The sequence below is a fragment of the Muscardinus avellanarius genome, assembly GCF_963383645.1.
Source record: "Muscardinus avellanarius genome assembly, chromosome: 3".
Taxonomy (NCBI): Eukaryota; Metazoa; Chordata; class Mammalia; order Rodentia; family Gliridae; genus Muscardinus; species Muscardinus avellanarius.
The window spans coordinates 48,625,750-48,646,121 of NC_137788.1; the positions used below are offsets into that span (position 1 = coordinate 48,625,750).

The 20,372-nt window shown below is 40.3% G+C and overlaps 1 protein-coding gene across 1 annotated transcript in view; it reads right to left on the reverse strand.

Moving 5' to 3' along the window:
* Positions 1 to 20,372, reverse strand: part of FYB2 (FYN binding protein 2) — a gene marked incomplete at both ends in the record, with an annotated part of 98,148 nt that overhangs the window by 42,415 nt on the left and 35,361 nt on the right. Inside the window, 3 exons of the mRNA XM_080691427.1 lie at positions 14,857 to 14,890; positions 16,453 to 16,614; positions 19,345 to 20,122. Coding sequence (XP_080547553.1) covers positions 14,857 to 14,890; positions 16,453 to 16,614; positions 19,345 to 20,122 — 974 coding nt within the window. The remainder of the gene's footprint in view (positions 1 to 14,856; positions 14,891 to 16,452; positions 16,615 to 19,344; positions 20,123 to 20,372) is intronic.

The following is a 20,372-nucleotide window of genomic DNA, read 5'->3' on the forward strand; positions in this document are numbered from 1 at the left end:
AATGTTCAAAGAAGTTAAGTGAATAATAAAAGGTATTAGATAAAAACAAGAGACTGTCAAAAAAAGAACCTGTGGATTTAGGGACAGGAAAAAGGGGTTTTAGAATTCACATATTATAATTTTTGAAATAAAATAAATTAACATAGAGGTTGAAAAGAAGACCAGATATAGCAAAAGAGGGCACTGGTAAATTAGATCTGAGGAAATTCCCCAGAATGTAGCACAGAAAGATTAAAAGATAGAAAATTTTAAGAGAGAAGAGGTAAGATAAAATAAGAAGTTTCAGCATAAGTCTACCAGGGATCCTGAAAAGAAAGAATAAGGATGAAAAGGTATCAGTATTCAAATAATAACAGCCAAGACTTCAAAGATTGGAAAGGGACATGAATCATTCTATTCAAGCACCTTCAATTATGAGAAATAACACTAAATCCTCACATACAGTTTGTAATAAATTACCGCCAGTCAAATAAAAATGTAAAAGCCACATGTGAGAAAAAAGACAATCTGTATACTAAAGACAGAAGTCAGACTGGGAATGGACTTTTCATTAGTATGGTAGTTGTTAGAGATTGTGGATATGCCTTCAAACACAGGAAAGAAAGCAGTCAGGATGAAACTCTATTCTAGCTAAATTATCATTCAAGGATAAGGGAGAACTAAGGTGTTTTTAGCATGCAAGTGCATGCATTTACTACTCAAAGACCCTTGCTGAAATACAACAAAATGACATATTTCAGTCAAAAGAAATGGGAGTAGTAATGAAATGGGATGTAAGGAACAAGAGTAAGCAAAGAAATTAATAAAGCTATTAGAAAATCTGAATAAATATTGTCTGTTGAAAAATGACTAATTTGGAAAGATGAAATTAATATATCAAATAATAATATAAAAGGTAGTGGAGGAGGGCTAGAAAATTGTTCTCAGGTCTTTGTATTATTTTGGAGCAGGATGGGGTTTTTGAGTAACATTAGATTTAGTTGTAGATATCAAAATTTAACATATAGCCATGCATAGTGGCACATGCCTATAGTGCAGTACTTAGGAGGCTGAGACAGGAGGATTACTGGTATAAGGCCAGCCTTAGTCACTTAGAGAAACTCTGTTTCAAAATAAAAATAAAGTAGGGCTAGAGGTGCAGCTCAGTGGTAGAGTGCCCCTGGGTTCAATACCAGTACTACACACACACACACACACACACACACACACACACACACACACACACTTGCAATGAAAAAATAGAAATTATTATTATTATTATTATTATTATTATTATTATTATATTGTGTGCGTGTTTGTGTGTTGTGTGTTGCTGGAGATTGAACCCAGAGGTATGCTAACCAGAGATAGCTACATCCCAGCCCTGTTTAATTTTAAATTTTGAAGCAGAGTCTCACTTAGTTGCTGAGAGCCTTGCTAAGTTGCTGAGGCTGTCTTTGAACCTGCGATCCTCCAGTCTCAGCCACCCAAGCATTGAGATTGTAGGAGGGTAAAACCATACCCAGCTAAGTAGAATATTTAAAATAAGTTGAATATTAACAGAATAGAATATATAATGGGAAAACATGTGCCACCATGCATGTCCAACCAAAATGTTGAAAACATAAAAAGACTTAAATATCCTTTAGTAAAGGAATTCGGAAACAAATTGTGACACGTTAATTTGATAAAATATAACAGAGCAATTATAATGAATAAATTTACTTAAACACATTAACACAGAATATGAAAATAGCTTTGCTTAAAAAAAAGTGAGAGAAAGATAAAGTCAAATGCCATCTGTACAAATATATTAAATACTTATGACTTAGCTGCGTTTGCAATGAGTTTGCAAGTCACATATAAGAATACATTAGGATATGCTTGTAATTTGTGGTTGGAGTTGGCACCGGGAAAGAAAGAAGGGAAATGGAACTAGGGTGTAATAAAGGGAATTTCTACTGCATTCATAACAAATGGAAAACACCAGCTATATCACACCAAGTGTACTCAAATACCTGGGGAGAAACAGTCATCAGAATTCTACCATCTTCACAGAATGACATTAAAGTTTGCTAATCTTCTGTTTTTTTCCCCCCTACTTATACTCACATAGTTCTCACAGAAAATGAAAAGTTTGGAGTTCAACCCTTTCTTTTGTTTCCTCCACTTGACATTACATCATAAGCACACTCTGTCTCATTATTTCCCTGTCCTTTGACCATTTGGTCAAAACCATATTTTATTGTTTTCTGTTCTTTTTGCATATTCTTTGTAATATTTTTAAAGACACAAGGAGAGTTCACTTTGCTGAAAGAGAAAAATGAACTCTAATGCTTCAGTAACTTCTCCCTTCATTTTTTTTGTTCTTTTCTCTCTGCATGAAGTAATTGAGAGAAACTTTCTTAAATTATAGGCTATGCCATATTTCTCATGCTCTAATGGCCTAACAACCTCATCGGGTCTATGGTAAATTAACTTTATTAATAAGAAACAATTTGTGGAGAAATTGAAAGAAGATGTCCAATCAATTTCTTGTACTACTTTTGTCAGAAATGAATAAATATCTGGCTTCAGATGATTATAAAGAAAGAATTTCATCTAAATGTTTCTTCTTAAAGAAAGGCATCTTTCAGATCAATTGTCTTTAGGGAGAACAGTCCCAGGATTAATGTTTGAAGGGAAAGAGGATATTGTAGATGTATTTAAACCTCCTCCTTTGCTGCCTGAGAATGTCTTTTATCTCTTTTTTTCCAGTGCATTAAAGCTAGCTCAGAGATCCACCTTGATTTTATACAGTGTGGATCAATATAAAGAACTTGAATTGTAAGGAAGAAATAACTCTATGATTTAAATGTATCTATGCTTCAATTTCTTTGTTTCCGCATTTATGAAAAATATCTGCCTCTAGGACTATAGACCTTACTGGGTAGCAGCCAGAGTATCAGCCAGACCCATACTGTGCATTCAGACAGGTCTGAGTTTGAAATCTAGTTCCCTTTCATTTTCTAGTTATAAAGTACTCAATAAATATCTTGATCTTCCGTTTCCCACTAGGATCTACCGTAAAGGTATATTGCAGGTATTGGATGAAATATTTGCTCTTTGTATACATGCATTCTACAAAGGTGCTAGTAATATTATTACATTGGAGGTGTGTGTGTGTGCATGTGTGTGCGTGCATGCGTGCGTGTGTGTGTGCGTGTGTGCGTGCGTGCGTGTGTGTGTAGTTCTACGGATTGAACCAGGAGCACTCTATCTCTGAGCTATACCCCCAGACCTTTTTGTTTTTTGAAATACAGTCTTGCTAAATTACTGTGCACTGGCTTCCAACCTGTGACCCTTCTGTCTCAGCCTCTCAAGTACCGGGATTACAGGCATGAGTAACTGGACTCAACTAAATTACTGTATTTTCAAAATACAGTTTTGATGTTTGCATTTTGTGTTTTGATGTTTGCATTTTGTGAAGTTCTTTTGTTACTGACACAGCATCAAATCTCTACCTTTTCATACTTCCTTATAGAAAACCTCTACTAATTTAAATATTGCCTTATGTAGCTTTAGTGCTTCTTCATATTTTCAATGCTATCTTTGTTAAAGAAGCAACAGTAGGTAACTGCAATGTGAGTGTTTAAGATAACTTAAAAAACTATAAATTTCTTGATTGTGTCCAGACCTTTGGAATCCTCTCCAAAAAAATGTTGATTGGTGGGATTGGTGTGGCTAAAGTATGGTTAAGTGACCTCCTCTTGCGGTTGGTTCCCCTTGCCATGTCTACCTCTGGGCCACAGCCCTGAGATAACGCTGCAGTTACTGTTCTTTGGAGAATAATCTGTTAGCCTCTCTATTAGGCTGGACTCTGGAGAACTGCCTCAGACAGCTCATCTAAAGATCTGTTCACTTGCTCAAACAGATAAATGATCCATCACACTAATAGTGACTATTTTTTGAGAATTTGCTGTGTGTTCGACACTGTCCTTAGCGCACTCTGTGCATCTCTTGGTGGCTGTGTGGACCTGAGCACTGATTCAGGTTCTTAGGACATTAATTTCCTCACAGAGTCATTGTGAGAGCTGAGTGTGAAAATATCTGAATTACCACATGGAAAATGTCCAAAAGGCAAACTTACTTTGTCTTTTGCACCAAAGTGAAGGAGGGAGAATCAAAATTTCACTGCAAGAAAGTTCTAAAAGATTCAAAGAAGAGCTTGAATTAAGTAGAAATATTGAAACTTGAATAGCAGTATCTGCTATGCCCTATTATGTTTATTTCACTAAAGGGGTGGACTAGGTTGAAAATTCCCTTTCTTCCACTTGTGATGCAATGGGCCAGGCATTTTGGAGATAGGAGGAACAGGGACAGCTTAGCTAGCAGTTGCTTTTTGTGACATGCCACATGTCCTGGTGACAAAGGGATATGAACCATCAGATTTTTTTTCTCAATTACCCCAAGTCCCAAACAAGACAAATTCCTACTTCCAATGAATATTCCTTGCAAGACTGTTTTTTCTAACTGACGTTCACTTAAGAAATAATTTTCTTGAATTAAGCAACTGGCGGTGAGAGCTTTAAAGTGACATCCAGCCGGGCGTGGTGGCGCACGCTTGTAATCCCCGCGCTTGGGAGGCGGAGACAGGAGGATCGCACAGGTTCAAAGCCAGCCGTGCTGGCGTAAGAGACCCTGTTTCAAAAATATAAAATAGGTCTGGGAGTGTAGCCCGGAGGAAGAAGGGCTTCCAGGAACCCCAGTACCACCAAAAAAAAAAAAAAAAAAAAAGTGACATCCATGCTCCCCCTAGAAAGGATCTCAAGATGGGCTCGGTATCAAGTTCACAAAAATGTGTGATAAGTTTTAGGGGAAGATTTTCTTCTCACAATCTAGTAGAACATTATTTTTTACATATTAGATGATGATAAGGGTAAACAATCAACACAGCAGTAGAACAGAATGGTTCTACATGAGCTTCAGAAATATAGATTGGGAGTTAAATCTCAGCTCTACCTGTGACATTAGACAGGTAGTTTGGTCCAAATGTTTTTATCTTCTAATCTTTTTATGGGGCTGAGATATAAAATACGCTGTGTTTAGTACAGTGCTTGCATGAAGCCTTCACTACTTCCATGATTACTACTGCTACGTCTACTTCTCCCGGTCCACGTTCTGTCCCTGGTACTTCTACTTCTACCACCACCACCTCTACCGCCAGCTCTCCTATCCTACCAGTTTTGAGGAGTACACACACACACATCACACACACACACACACACACACACACACACACACACATATGTGTGTGTGTGTGTGTATGCAGCTTTATGTATATCTTATATATGCATTTACAAATACACACATAGGTATTTATACATACACACATGTAACTTAGCACAACCTGATTCGCTCTCTCTCTCTTTTTCAGAGTAGTTGGGACTAAATCCAGGGCTTTGTGCATGCTAGCCAAGCACTCTACCACTGAGCCATACTTAGCAAAACTTGTATTAATTCAACTGTATTATTTCAACTTAACACAAACTGTACTAATTCTACTGTGTTAATTCTGTATTAATACTACCTTATTAATTCTACTATGACTTTTATAGTAACAAACAACAAATACAATATCTTCAACACCCCTTAGCTACAGGCAATAAGGATTTCTTTTCTTTTATTTATGTATTGGTAACAGTTCTTCCCACAAAGGACCACAAAACTATGATGACCAAGTTAATGTTATTAAAGTATTTGATAGCCTCACAAAGTATGCCATCTCCTCTCCTAAATTTCAGGATTTGTGCAGTGAACTCTGAAGCTATGTTGTCAAGACATTTATCTCATTCACAAGGGGGGCATATAAATAAATAGTTAATAATTATTGAGCACTTATGGCAGACACTATTATAATTATAGTTATCAATTTATTAGGCCCTATGAAGCAAATGTTATCACTTTCCCCATATACACATGAAGAAACAGGCATAATTGAATTGCATGGAGTAGTACATACATAGCAGAATTAGGGAGCAAGTGTTTGACTCTAGATTTGGGTCCTAATCAGTGTCCTGTACACTGTATCACACAGAGGATACTTCAGTTGAAGTCAAACCTGGCATGAGTAGCTTGCACTATGAAGGAAGTCATTCAATAAGAATGTTACTAAGGTCGACAGCAAAGAGGTTCCAGAGGACTGACCAAGCTACTACACAAAGCCATAATTAGTGAACAGTATATTTGCTATAGATATAAGAGAAGCCCTGAGATTTTGTATTCAATTAAGTCTGCCCTTCCTTCCTTCCTTCCTTCCTTCCTTCCTCCCTCCCTCCCTCCCTCCCTCCCTCCCTTCCTTCCTTCCTTCCTTCCTTCCTTCCTTCCTTCCTTCCTTCCTTCCTTCCCATTCTTTGGGATGTGGTCTCACAATGTTACCCAGGCTGGCTTCAAACCCCAGGCCTCAAGAGATCTTCTGCCCCAGCCTCCTGACTTGCTAGAACTATGAGCATGTACCACCACACCCAACTCTTACTCACTTTTAAAATAAATTATATTGATGTGGGGTTTTTATATGTTATTTAATTTAATCCACTCAGCAGCTCTATGAGGCATTTTACAAATGAAGAGATTGAGGTTTGAAAATAGTAACTCGTACACAGTAGCATTGCTGTTGAGTGGCAGAGGTTGCCTGGAAACCAAATCTGATTTCTTGTGCCTTGTTCTTTTCCTTTGTACTATAAGTTAGTCTAGAAGCACAGGGAGGACTGAAAATGAACATAAGAGGGCACTGGATGATGATGGAGGTGAAGGAGCCAATGGATGGGTTTTGTATAATACAAACTCTTTGAGGTGACTCCAACAGTTCCACAGATCAATTCTTCTATATATTACTCATTTGTATGGAGAATAGATGATGGGTAGATAATATTTTTTCTTTACCATCTATAAACAAAAACATTATTTAACCTGTCATCTGGGATTAAGATCGAGCCAGTAGACCCATTAGTGAATTTGGGAAGGACTTTCTGAAAACACTTTGATTCTTTAAGTGATGTCAAAGCAGAGTCTTCACACACCAGTGGCAACATAAACAGCATGAAACAAAAATACCACAAGTCCTCATTTTAATCATTCACATTTTAAAAATTTGTATTTTAAATTCCAGAATATCTGCTTTGAGGTGAATGCCACTTAAGAGAAAAGGTAAAGCTTGTCTTCAAACCCTTTCATACTTTCTCTCTACCCTCGCCACCCTCTCCCACACAGATGATTTTGCAGACAGAAAGGAGACCCACAGGAAGACAGTCAAGAACAACTGCTTGGTGCCAAGAGTGGTGGCCCATGCCTGTAATCCCAGTATGTGGGAGGTGATACAGGAGGATTGTAGGTGAATCCAGCCTCAGCAATTTCGTGAGGCTTTCAGCAACTTAGTGAAACCCTGTTTCCAAATAAAAAATAAAATGGGGCTAAGTAGTTCAAAGGTAGATTGCCCCTGGGTTCAACCCCAGCACCACCAAAATAAAGAAAAGACAAGAAAAAGGAAAGAAAGAAAAAGAAAGAAAGAAAAAAGGAAGGAAGAAGAGAGAATGAATGAATACCTGCTTGGAGATTATCCAGGGAATGGGCCTCATCTATTAAAACTTGTTCTCTTTTGTCGTGGGAATTGAATCTGTGTGAATCCTCAGTAAAGCAGCCCACGGTGGTTGAGAGGCAGAGCTCTGGAGCCAGGCTGAATAGGTCTAAACCTGAAACCCTGATCCAGTTGCTTTGTCCCAGATCCCTCGACCTGAGTCTACGAGGTCAGAGGGCCCACTAACCACTTATTCACAGGGTGGTTGTGGCTGGGAGTTTTTAAACAAGGGCATGGACACATAGCAAAGGTACGAGGCTTTGTCTATGGAAAGTGCTCAATAAATGAGCTACGGGAGCATTTTTTTAAAAGGAAGAATTCTGAAAAGATGAAAGAAGAGAAAAACTGAGTAAATCTGCTGCTCCTGCCACCAGTGTCCTTGTGAAAGGCCTGCCAAATTGTGACCAGTTGTGTCCCCTGAAGTCCAATTAAAAAGGGATAAGAAGAAGTCATTGAAGTGGCTTAACTGAAGTTACCCAAATGTTCTGGTTCTAAAACTCCATAGGGTACAAGCTTCAAAAAAAAAAAATCTTCTCATTTCTTCCCCAGAGTGATTGAATAGAGTTCAACAGATCAGGCTGAGATTTCCAGACCCTCTATCACCTAGATAGCACTGCAAGGAGCCTCATTTGATGTTGGCCATTGAGATCAGGTCTGTATCATCTTAATTACTTGCAACACAGGTAATTAAGAAATGAATTCAGGAAATAGTACTGTAAACAATTTGACAACTGGCCTTAAGACATTCTCTGTCCTACGAGCACAAAGGCACATTGGTGGTGGTGGTGGTGGTGGTGGTGGTGGTAGTTGTTCTGAAATAGGAAACAATCCCAGACAGCTTTAGGAAGAATCATTCTTGTCTTGTCCTGAGCACTGATTATGCATCAAGCACCTTACCAGTGTTAACATGGAGGATGAGGGTAACACCAAAGAATCTAGAGTTAGATTCCTCCCTTCCCACACATCTCACTGGCAATTGCTGGCTCTCCTCTAGCATAGATCTTGAATCTATTCATAGCTTTTAACTCATTTTACCCTATCTATGTCAAGTTACTTAACCCCTCAGTGATTCAGTTTCTTCATCTGTGAAATGGGATAACAGTCACTTCTTAGAAGCATCATAAAGGGTATCATTTCTGTGAAATACTTAGCATAGATGCTGTGAGTATTACTTTTCTTTTTTTAAAGTGCTGCAATGGTTTCCTCCTGATTCCACTTGTTTCCCTTCCACATTTACTCTATTTATAGCATTAGAGTGATCTTTACAAAATAAATGTCAGCTCCATGTCACTCTTTGGCTTAAAGCTCTCTAAGGGCTTCCCAATGCATTTAGAGCAAACTCTGTCCCATGACTCCCAAGATTCCCCACCATCATCCCCTCATGGCTGGGCTTTAGTTGTGAGCCCTCCCTTCCGTTGAGAGTGGTTCTCCTTCCAGACTTTGCACCCTCTATCCCGTCACCTGGCATGTTCTTCTCCTGGACCTTCCTGTGACTGGACTGGGTTCTTATCATTCAGGTCTTGAGCCAAATGTCACCACCTCAGAGCTTTCTTGATTATTCTAAACTTCCTTTGTTACTCCCAATCTCAAGTCATTAGGTTGATACTCTCAACATTTCTATAGCCTTTTTCAATATTTAAGTAAGTACTGTAAATGCATTTATTGGACCAGAGTGCTTTTGATACTTTGGTATAAAAATCTCTATAGCACTTACTGTTATTCAAATGAGTCCTCCAAATGCATTTGTTTGGCCACAGTTACAGCTTTTACTATTTTCATCATGTGACTTAAAAGCATTAGGTGAGGCACCTATCCCCCCTTCTACAAGATCAGCCATTCCCTGTCCTGTTGTGCACTCCTGGACAGTTACGGGACAGACCTGCCCAGCCCTAGAGAAATTTTGTGTTTCCACTCTACATGAGATAGACTTATCAAAAAGAAAAAAGAAAAAGTATGTTCCAAAGTACTAGGCAGGAAAGAGGTCATCCATTTGACTCAAAATAGGCTGCCAATGGTTTTTAAAAGCAGTCTTCAAAATTAAGACATAATTCAGGCATGATATAAGCCTATAATCCCAGGACTTTAGAGGCCAAGACAGGAGGAGCACAGGTTCAAAGCCAACCTCTGCAATTTAGCAAGGCTCTGTTTCCAAATTAAAAAAAAAAAAAAAAAAAAGGACTGGGAGTGTAGCTCAGAGGTAGAATGACCGTGGGTTCAATTTCCAGCAAACACGTACACACACACACCCCACAAAATTTTAAAATTTGAAGGGAGAAAATGGTAGATTCCTAAGAATGCACATGCAGATACTCATTTAAATACTGTGAATCTGTATCTTCTCTACTCCTGAAATAAACAGCCTCTCTCTTCCCTCCGTTTCTCAGTCAGAGATTCCCTGAGTCAGGACTATCTTCTGCCGCTTTCTAATGGGAGATAGGCCATATTTATAGCTAATGAATAAAATATTAGCCAACTCTGCTAAGTAATGAAAGCGACCCAGTGCTGACTGCTGCCCCGGGACAAACCTGCTTTATCCACACAAACGGTGGCTGCTTATTCAAGAGGGATGCCAGCCAGTTTGGTTTCCATCAAAGAGTGATGACAAAGGATAATCTCTAAAGAGCCATTTCACTGTTGGAAACTAATGAGATACTAATATTTTAGTGCTAACAAGGAATAAAGAGGCCAAGCACTGAAGAAACCAGTTCTCGTTGAGTGTAATTTTGTGTATTCCATGTTTTATACAATTTATCTCACTTGGTCTTTAAGCCAACACAAGGAAGGAAATACTGTGATTGTGTGTGTCCATTCTGCAGATGTGTATATGACAGCTCTGAACTGTTAATGAATCATGCAAGGTGTGAAGGAGAGGCTCGAGCCTATAGTGATCTGACTGCACACCTGTATTGTTCTATCACACAAAACTGCTTCTTAGGCTCAATAAACAATAGGAGGAAGCCCAGAAATGAAAGATGGCTACTGAGGATGCACTGAGCTCTTAACAAGATGATTAAAACATATATCCATAGAAATACAGGTATAACATAATATTTTATGAAAAATGTTTGGAAACAGTGAGAGTTTTAATTTACAAAATAAGGGAATCCTTAGATGTTTTAAATACTGACACATAAGAGGGTTAAAAAAATATCTCCTCTACCAAAGAATAGATCTTAGACAGATGATTGGGTGTTTGGGGTATGGAGATCAATTTTTTTCTTCTTTCAGCTCAACTTGAAGGACTTTGAAATAAACAGCGTGTGTGTGTGTGTGTGTGTGTGTGTGTGTGTGTGTAGATGCATGGCCAACATTTAGTCTAATTTGCATATTGATCTATTTTAATAAATACAAAAATGCTTGGTATATAGTGTATGCTTAATAAATACTCATTGAATGAGTAAAGTATGGCTTGCAAGAGAGAAACAAGAGGCTTTCCAGGTCCTGAGTTCTCCATCAATGGGTATTTAGAGACTAGGGTTTTAAGTGTGGACTTTTTATTCTTAGTAGAAAGTTATACAATACCTAAGTAAGCCACTGTCCATATGTCAGCAATTACAATAAATACTTTATAATAATTACTTAATTTAACCCTCACCACAATGGTATGGATTAGGTACTATCAATATGATTATTTTATAAAAGTAAAACCTGAGGTATGTGGAGGCTAAGGCATGATCAGGGTTACAGTTGGTAAGTGGTAGTGCTTGGATCCAAAACCCAAGAAGGTTTTTATTTTCATGCTATACAGCCTGGGTATATCGAATAATTGCCAGGTCACTTTCTAGTAAAGATATTATATATATTCTACTTCTAAAGCTAATATTGGCATTGAAGATTAAGACCCTGAACATGAGAGATGTTCTTCCCAAACAAGCACCAGTTTCCATGAAAAGAGGATCTAAGGCTATTTGGCATCATGGCATTTGTGTGTTCAGACTAACATCATTGACAAGACAAAGTCCAAACTCTAGTATGGCACTTAATATACAGTTACCCTTTACTACTTATGGGAAATTGCTTCCAGGACCCCTCATGAATAACAAAATCTTCCAATGTCCTAGTTCCTCATATGGCTTAGTATTTGCCATATACACATCTCCTGTATACTTAAACCATTTAAACATTACTTATGATAACTGCTATAATGTAAATGCTATGTAAATAGTTGTTATCCTGTATTGTTTAGAGAATAAGAGAAAGTTTTTACATGTTCAGTACAGACATAATCTTTTTTTCAAACATTTTCAATCTGAGGTTGGTTGCATCCATGGATTCAAAACTCACAGATATGGAGGGATGATTATATAATTCAACTTCATCTTTTATTTTTCTATATTAGACTACTTATTTATTACTGTCTCACTATTTTCAGTCATTTCTATCTTCATCATGAATATCCATTGGTCCATCTGTCCATCCATCTATCTATCCATCCATCCATCCATCCATCCATCCATTCATCCATCCATCCACCCACCCACCCATCCATCCAGCCAGCCAGCCATCCACTCTACATGTCAGGAGTGTAGTTATTTCCAGGAACAATATAGTGCCTATAACCTATCTTACAGTATCACACAAGAAAACAAATAAGTAAACCTATCTAATTTCTATTCATAATGTAGGATATAGCTTAAATGATTTCATTTTCCATAAAACGATCCCTAAGTATTCTGTGTCATTTTTTTTGTGTGTGTGTGTGGTACTGGGATTCCTGGAAGCCCTTCTACCTCCGGGCTACACTCCCAGACCAATTTTTTTATTTTTTTGGAAACAGGGTCTCTTAAGCCAGCGTGGCTGGCTTCGAACCTGCGCGATCCTCCTGTCTCTGCCTCCCAAGCGCGGGGATTACAAGGGTGCGCCACCACGCCCGGCTTCTGTGTCCTCTTTATCTCTCTTGTCTTTCATTCTGATGGTACTAGGACCCACACCTTAACTGATGTAAAATGAAACCTTATTTCAGATGCAAGTTTTGTTCTGGAGTCAGTGTGAAAGGACAGAATTGTCAAAATTGCCCTTGTAAATCCTTTAGGAAGGTAGTGTCACACTGGAGAATGAACACTGTGTCCTGACAGGCCCAGGGTAGCAAGGCTGTCCTTTATGTTGCCATGGCTTGATGTTTCTGTGTTACAGTGCCAAAACGGGGGAAAGGCATTTCTAGTTAAACACTATAATCACGACACACTCATCCCCATACTGAGATCTTCACAGTATTACAAGACAACCAAGGCCCACTCAGCACATCAGAGGTACAGTCCCAACTGTCACCCTGGGGTCTGTGCTCCCTGAGTAAATGATATAGACCACTGCCTGAGCCACTGACATTATTTTTTGTCTTTCACATAAATACGCATGTAGAATGCAGCTCTACTGACCCACCCGTGTTGCCACTTAACTCTTTCAAATGCATAGGTGCACTAGGAATCTCCCGAGCACATGAACTGTGACTAGCAATACACAGAGCCTTGTTGAACAAGATGGCCTGTTAGTGTGTAAGATTCTCCATGATAGGCTCCTGTCTACTCCACAGTCCCATCTGTATACTCCCTGCTTTCAAACTCTACTTAATTCTTGCTAGTCCCCAAAATAAGACAGGCAACTTCACATCTCCTGCTTCTGCCTATAGCACCCCATCCCGTACCAAACACTCATCCTCAATACTCATTTCAAGTGTTTCCTCTTCAGTAATGGGTTAATTAGATTGTTCCTACTCTACACTCCTTTGTGGATCCCTATTCTTTGACATTTAAGCCTTCAGTACCCTCTCACTTTGCCCCTGGGTTTGGCAAGTTGCTTTGAGCCATAGAATGTCAGCAAATGTGAAAGAGCAAAGACTTAGAAAGTATGTGAGTGTTTTTGCTAACAGGCTTGTCTCACTTGTCCGCTGCCAGTGCTAGGAGAACATTCCTGGGCTAGTTTGCCGGAGGATAAGAGACAGATGGTGCCAGGCATCCCTGCCCCAAGGCAATGCTAGATCAGACAGCTGCAAGCTGCCCCAAAGCAGGCAAGCAGCTCTGGCCAGTATTAGCAAAGTTGCCTAGGTAGTCCTCAAGGCACTGTAAATATATGAGCAACTCCCTTGGACCCCAGCCCGGATTAGCTATATCCCACAGACTCATATTGTATGCTATTAAAATTTTATTTATTAAGCCATATTGCTTACTGTAGCAATAGATAACTGATAGATCTTTAAGATTTCCCTGACCCTCCCAAGGAAATGAGACCACTTCCTCATTGGTATGGCTTCTGAATCTTATATATACCATTATTATAAACTTAACACACTTCACTATTAAAAACATTTCACAAACAAACCAGTAATATGATTATTGGATTAGAGCCTGATTTTCCTTCTTTTTTATATATTGTATTTATTTATTTATTTACTTTTTTGGTGCTAGGGATTGGACTCAGGAGCATTTTACCTCTGAGCTATACCACCAGCCCTATTTTAATTTTTATCTGGAAATATGGTCTTGCTAAGTTGCTGAGAGTTTCACTAAGTTGGTAATGTAACTTTAAACCTGCATTCCTCCTGTCTCAGCCTCTCAAGTACTGGGATTACAGGTATACACTACCACCCCCAGCCTTTCTGCTTTTCCTTTTATAGCTAACCTTCTTGATAATGAACCAGAACACTTTTGTGAGTTAGGCAAGGCAATCAAAATAATTTGGGCATATCTGGGCTCAGCAAGGGGCAAACTCTCTGACTCAAGCATCCTGAGCCATAAAACAAGGACAGCATCAGCAGCTTTTCAATTCTCTAGAGACAACTAAATGAGGAAATCTGTAAAAAGTATCCAGCTCAATGCACGTTACTTCAAAGGGCTCAAGACACATTATTTGGTTGAGTGAATTAATGGACGGACACTTCCATGACAAAGCTCTTAGAAGTACACCAGAAATAGAACATCCTTTATGCCATTACCAACTCCTAACATCATGGCTGCCCAGAGCATCCCTTAACCTCTAATTCCATTTATGACTACAGAAGCTGATGTTTCAATTTACTGAACCCATTTGTACAATAAAAAAGTACTTCAGAGAACTATTTTTGCAATGTAATGTCAGCACAGTAGTTAAATGCAGCTTATTTAATCTTTAATTTAAAATAAAAGTTGCAGGTGGTTGCTTATAAATCTGCTCTTCCTATGGCCCTTCTGAGAAATGTAGATGCATGGCTTGTATGAGCGCCTGCTCCTGGGCAGGCTCAGAAGCCTCACCAATGGGTTCCCTTCCTACACAGTTAAGGAGTATGTACTTACCCCTCTAGAGACAGGGACCCCTCTTGTACAGTCACTGTAAGAACAAGAGACAAAATGAAAAAATGAGGTGTTAAAGAAGATGCCAATAACATGACCTGATCCCAGAGACCAAGCCTGGAATGGCAGCTCAGCTGTGTCCCAACCTCCCATACACCCACCATACCCCTGAAACCCAATGGTGTTTATTTATGGGTAAAATATCTTACATTAGATTTTAGTTACCTAGAGGACAAGAACTTCTGTGGGCTTATCTCTTAATCTCTTGTTTCAATCTCATAGCCTGACACAGAGAGTGAGTGTACCTGCTCAGTGCAGGGTTGAAATGACATGAGACTCACTTAGTAGAGTGCTGAGCAAGATGAAAGATGACTTAAGATGACTTAGAACCCTGGTTCTTAAGGTGTGTTCCCAGGGCCAGCAGCATCAGCATCCCTGTTAACATTTATTTATTTATTTATTTATTTATTTATTTATTTATTACATTACTGGGTATGGAACCCAGGGGCATTCTACCTCTGAGCCCCATTTTTTATTCTTTATTTTGAAATGGTCTCACTGAGTTGCAAAGGGCCTCACTAAGTAGCTGAGGCTGCCCGTGAACTGTGATCCTCCGGTCTCAGCCTCCCAAAAGCTGGGATTGCAAGTGTGTGCCACCACACCCAGCTTTCTGTTAACCTTTTAAAAGGCAAATTCTCAGGCTCTAACCCAGAGCAGTTGAATCAGCCATTCTGTGAATGGGGCCTGGAAGCTCGAGTTTTCCCAGGTCCTCTAGGCGATTCTGATGCATGCTCCAGTTCGAGAACCACTGAATCAGAGAAATTCAACCACGAGGTTGCCCAAAGCAGTTAAATGAGCAATCAAAGGATGTATTAGCTCTCTCCAAGTACCATCTGCTGGCACTGATGGCTACGGTAAAACAAACATTAGCGCAGCACCACATATTGCCCTGAAGTGTACATTCCCCTCATGTTTCATTACAGTGAACATAAGCAAGGGTGTTCCAAATGCCACAAGACTAGCCTGTGGTAGGAGTGCTGAGGGATGAGAGGCATTCCTTTAAATAGCAGAGCGTGACACAAAACAGCACAGAAAAACATCTTTGGAGGAGGATGCTTCCCTCCCAGAGAGGGTGGGCAGGGCCTTCAGGTAATACTGACGGCTGAATGCAGGAGCCTGAGGGCCCCATAAGGATCTCAGTTCTAGTTCACACTCATCTCTGATTCCACTTCCTTCTCTTTCATTTCCTGCACCGATTGTGTTGGCAAAACACAAAGCTTCACTGCTCCCCTGCTTGGTGACTTTTCATTTTCTTCCTCTTGGACAGATTCCCAGAGATCAAATGCAGTGTTCTCAGGGGACGCAGGCTGGCCCGGGAGCGATAAGGGGCCAATGCCTGCAGATTCGTCACTTCACAGGCAAGCTGCCACAGCTTGTACGGGAGAATGAACAGTGATGAATGTCCAGCCCCATGGAAGAAAAGTAGTGGCATTGTTACCTGGGAGTTCATGCGAATAGGGAGGCGATAAAGGAGACGACGCAGGCGCTAGAGCCGTGAGCCCCACCTGGCTGTGTGCAGTGGCCCCTGCATTTCCTTACCTTCATTTTGGGTCTTGGCAATAGCAGCTGGCAGCCTCTGGAAGGCCTGGAGGTTCACCACGGGGGGCCTCAAAGGCTTTGTGGGAGGAGGACCCAGGGACTCAATGGAAGGCAGTGGCTTTGTTTTGGGAAGTTGGTGATGCCTGACATTCGGGTGATTTTCTGAGCACAGACAGAAAAACAGGTAGGTTATTGTTTCCACGGCAGGACTTGTTGGGTAAAACTCAGTCTCTCTCCCCTCTGATCCATCCTCCAACCAGCAGTCAGAGCACCCACCTAAACTCACACCTGCTCACATCCTGCTGCCCCGCAGACTTCCTCAACATGCCTGGCCACTCTCTTTCCTGCCATTCCAGATTCTTTTCTTTTCACACGGTAGCAACTTCCCACTCACAACTTCCACTCACTTCACGGGCTTCTCGGTTCTCCAGATTTGATTTTCAAAGCTTTAAACAGCTTTCCTGTCTCCAAGACTTTGTTTATACCATTCCTCGTTCTGGGATGCTCGTCCCTCTCTTGCAAAGTTTAATCTATTCTTTTAAAGCTCTGCTCAAATGACAGCTCCTCTAGAAAGTTTTTCTTGATTTCTTTAGAAGTCTAGAGCTAACCAGTCTCTGGTTTGCAACACATTACTAATGAGCTCCTACGGGTAGGGATTATGTCATATTGATCTCCCAGCACCAAGCACACAGGGCCTGCTTCAGAGGCAATGGACTATGACTAGTCACTGCAAAGATTTCTCAAGCACTGTGGTGTGCAAGTAACACTGGGAGGCATAAAGAGGAATAAGAATTGATCTCTGATTTTGGGGGACTAGAGATGACTTATTATTCCTCTTTATAGCCCTCTATAGTATTGATACACCATAAATACTTGAGGACTTTGTGGTAATCTTTGAGTTTTATGTCCTGGGGCTTTTTTTAGAACAATCCCAATTTTATATATTTTGTCCCTCTTCACTCATAAATTTAATTCCAACAGAAATTCTATTATTATATATGAAAATCATGTCTGCCCCTTATATTGGAAACAACACAAAACCTTATATAACTCAGGTGCCTTAATTTTTGGTTTACATAATGCAATAGTTGACTACATATGTAACCCATGCTAAAGCCAAAGAAGAGAGCTAGGTTTTGCATGTGCCTTCATGAGACTTCCTTATACTGTGCTCTGTAAGCTGGGAGAGGAGGGACAACTTCCTTCTTGTCCTACCAGCAGGGGACCGTATCCCCAAAAGCTTAGGGCCAAATTCTTCCCTTCTTAGGTTTTAGCTATGAATCTCAATGTCATAAATTTCACTGTTCATCAAATTAGGGAGAAGACATGGTGACAATGAGCTACCACCAACTGAGCTCTTACTTTTTACCAGGCGCTGTGCTAAGCAACTTATGTGAATTGTCTCATTTAACTCTCTCAGTAGTTCCATATGATAATCCCTGCTTCTTCACTTCTTTTCATCCATCTTGGTTTCTATCCACCTCCTCATCTCTTCATCAATAACTGTTTAGTTAGTATACCCTAGGCAATGCCTGGGAGCTGGGGTTAGAACTGAGAACAAGAACAAATTAGTCTGCATTCAGAAATTTTTATTTTAATAAGAAGAGATTAATGATAAACAAGTAACCAACAAGCATGATAATTGCAGGTATCTATCTGGTGTGTTAACTGTAGGATAGCAGACTAGAGGAACACCAGAAAGAGAAAAGTCAGAGACATGGCAAGGACTAGAATGCAGGGCCATGAGCACTGTGGTCAGTAGTTAGGATTCTATTCAAAATACAGAAAGAAACTATAGAATTGTAAGCAGGAGATCCTGCTGTACAATCAATCAATACTTCTGAGGACTGATTCAACCTGGGTATGTGGTGGTAAGGGAGAGAACATATCCTCTTGTCATTTACTGAGAGAGACATGTAAATGCCTATCAATAAACCAGGTAAAGATAAATGATATAAAAAAACCCAAAGCAATGTAAAAAGATAGAAGGTGATAGAAATGGTGTGGCTATTTTAGACAGAGTGACCAGAAAGGGCCAGCCAGAGTGTGTGACACTTTCAAAGACTTTGCTGAAAGGAGGAAGCAAGACATCAAAGACCTGACAGAGGTGTGGTCCAGGCAGAGGGATGGATGAGGTGAAGATCTGGGATGGAGGCAGCTCAGAGTGTCTAAAGATCAGCAAGGAAGCGTGGCTAGAGAAGAGAGAGCAAGAGAAGGAGACCAAGACTGAATTGCATGATCCTCTTTCAGATGGTGAAGTTGACTTTGAGTGTGAGAGGGGTGTGATCTGACTTATGCGTTACAGGATTTCTGTGCCTGCCGGGGGGAGAAAAGGACATAAGGGGGAAAGAGCATGGAAGGAGGGAGACCAGCTGAGCTGTTGCAGTAGTCCAGGTGAGAGAAGATGGTGCTGTGGATAAGAGCAGCAGGCAGAGACTGAAGTCGAAGTGTTCTGAACTTACTTTTGTGGTAGAACCAAGAGTTTGCTGATGAATTCAGGACACAGAATGAGAGGAAAGGAAGAATAGAGTATCACTCCTAGACTTTTGGCTTGAGAAACTAGAGAGATGGTTGTATTCTTATGAAGACAGAGAATTCTGATGATGGATCTGTTTTGTAGGTGAGCAGACCAGGCTCTGATAAGTCTGTAGATTGCCCGAGTTCATGCAAAAACACAACTAGGATTCACATCCAAGTTTGCCCAAACTGTCTTATTGTAATTCAAAAAGATTAAGCACTTTACCCCAACTTGAGACTACAATTTGCCAGACAGGTTTACAATCTCCATGCTGCATTGCTCATATCACATAAAGGACCACTCCAAGCCAACAGGCACTGATTAGAAAAACATAATAATCCCGTTCCTCATCCTCTGGAGTATTCACTGCTTACCTGGGGCCAGGCTGGCAAGCTCGCACTCATAAACAGGTTGGCAGGCACTTTCCTCCTGGCTCCTCTCAGGACTGGGATTCTCCTGGCTCTTCCTGCCATGCTCAGAGAGTAGAGAGGAAGGCTCTTCAGAAGTGGTAACTGATTTTCTTTGGGCTGTCAAGTGCCTCTGGGAAGGAAGGGTCCAGGTTCCTTTCATTTCTAGCTTTTCTCTTGTTCTTTCTGGAGCAAGTCCCCTGCTTTTTTGTCCTTCCAAATGGAAGGCCTTACTTCCATGATTAGCAAGAAGGGCTGATGACATCTCGCCTCCCTGAGATGAAACTTTCTCCCAGTTCCAGAGCTTGTTTCTGAAGCTACTGGCCTCCTTTTCTTTCTCCTCAGCCATTATCTCAGTGTTTGATCTAGTCATATCTAACAGCAGAGAGGCCTTCTGGGAATTTGCAGCAGTCCACACAGTAGATTTCTGGGAATTGGCGGCAATACACACAGCTGATTTTTCTGGAGGCCCCGGGGAACTCGAACACTTCTGAATTTCATTTCTCTGGGTCAGCTCTGTTTTCTGGGTTTCAGGAGGTGAGGACTCACCACTGCAGCAGTCTGAAGAGAGCTGACTGGGGTTGCATGAGTGAAGCTTTCCATTGGCCAGAATCTGGGTTGGCTGCATGCATACCTTGTCACCCTTTTGAGAAACACCTGCTGGGAATTTAATGGGTCTTGGAAGAGTGGGAGCATCAAACTTTTGAAATCTGGCTCGAAGTTCCTTGAAGTTTCTGACCCCTTCCTAAAGTAAAAGAGAAAACAAAAGTATCCTAGTAGTCCAGAAAAAAAAGGCCAGTGTGGTTATCTGGCTTCATTATATATGTTAACATGATTTAATGGCTGCTAAAATTGAATTGCTTACCTATGGGACCGTGTCATCTGTAATGTTGTTGTCTATGCGAGATGGAATGAAAACAATTTTCTCCTCTTTGAAACACTTCAGATATATTTAATTTTCTCACGGCATATAAAGAACCTTTAGAGAGGGTACT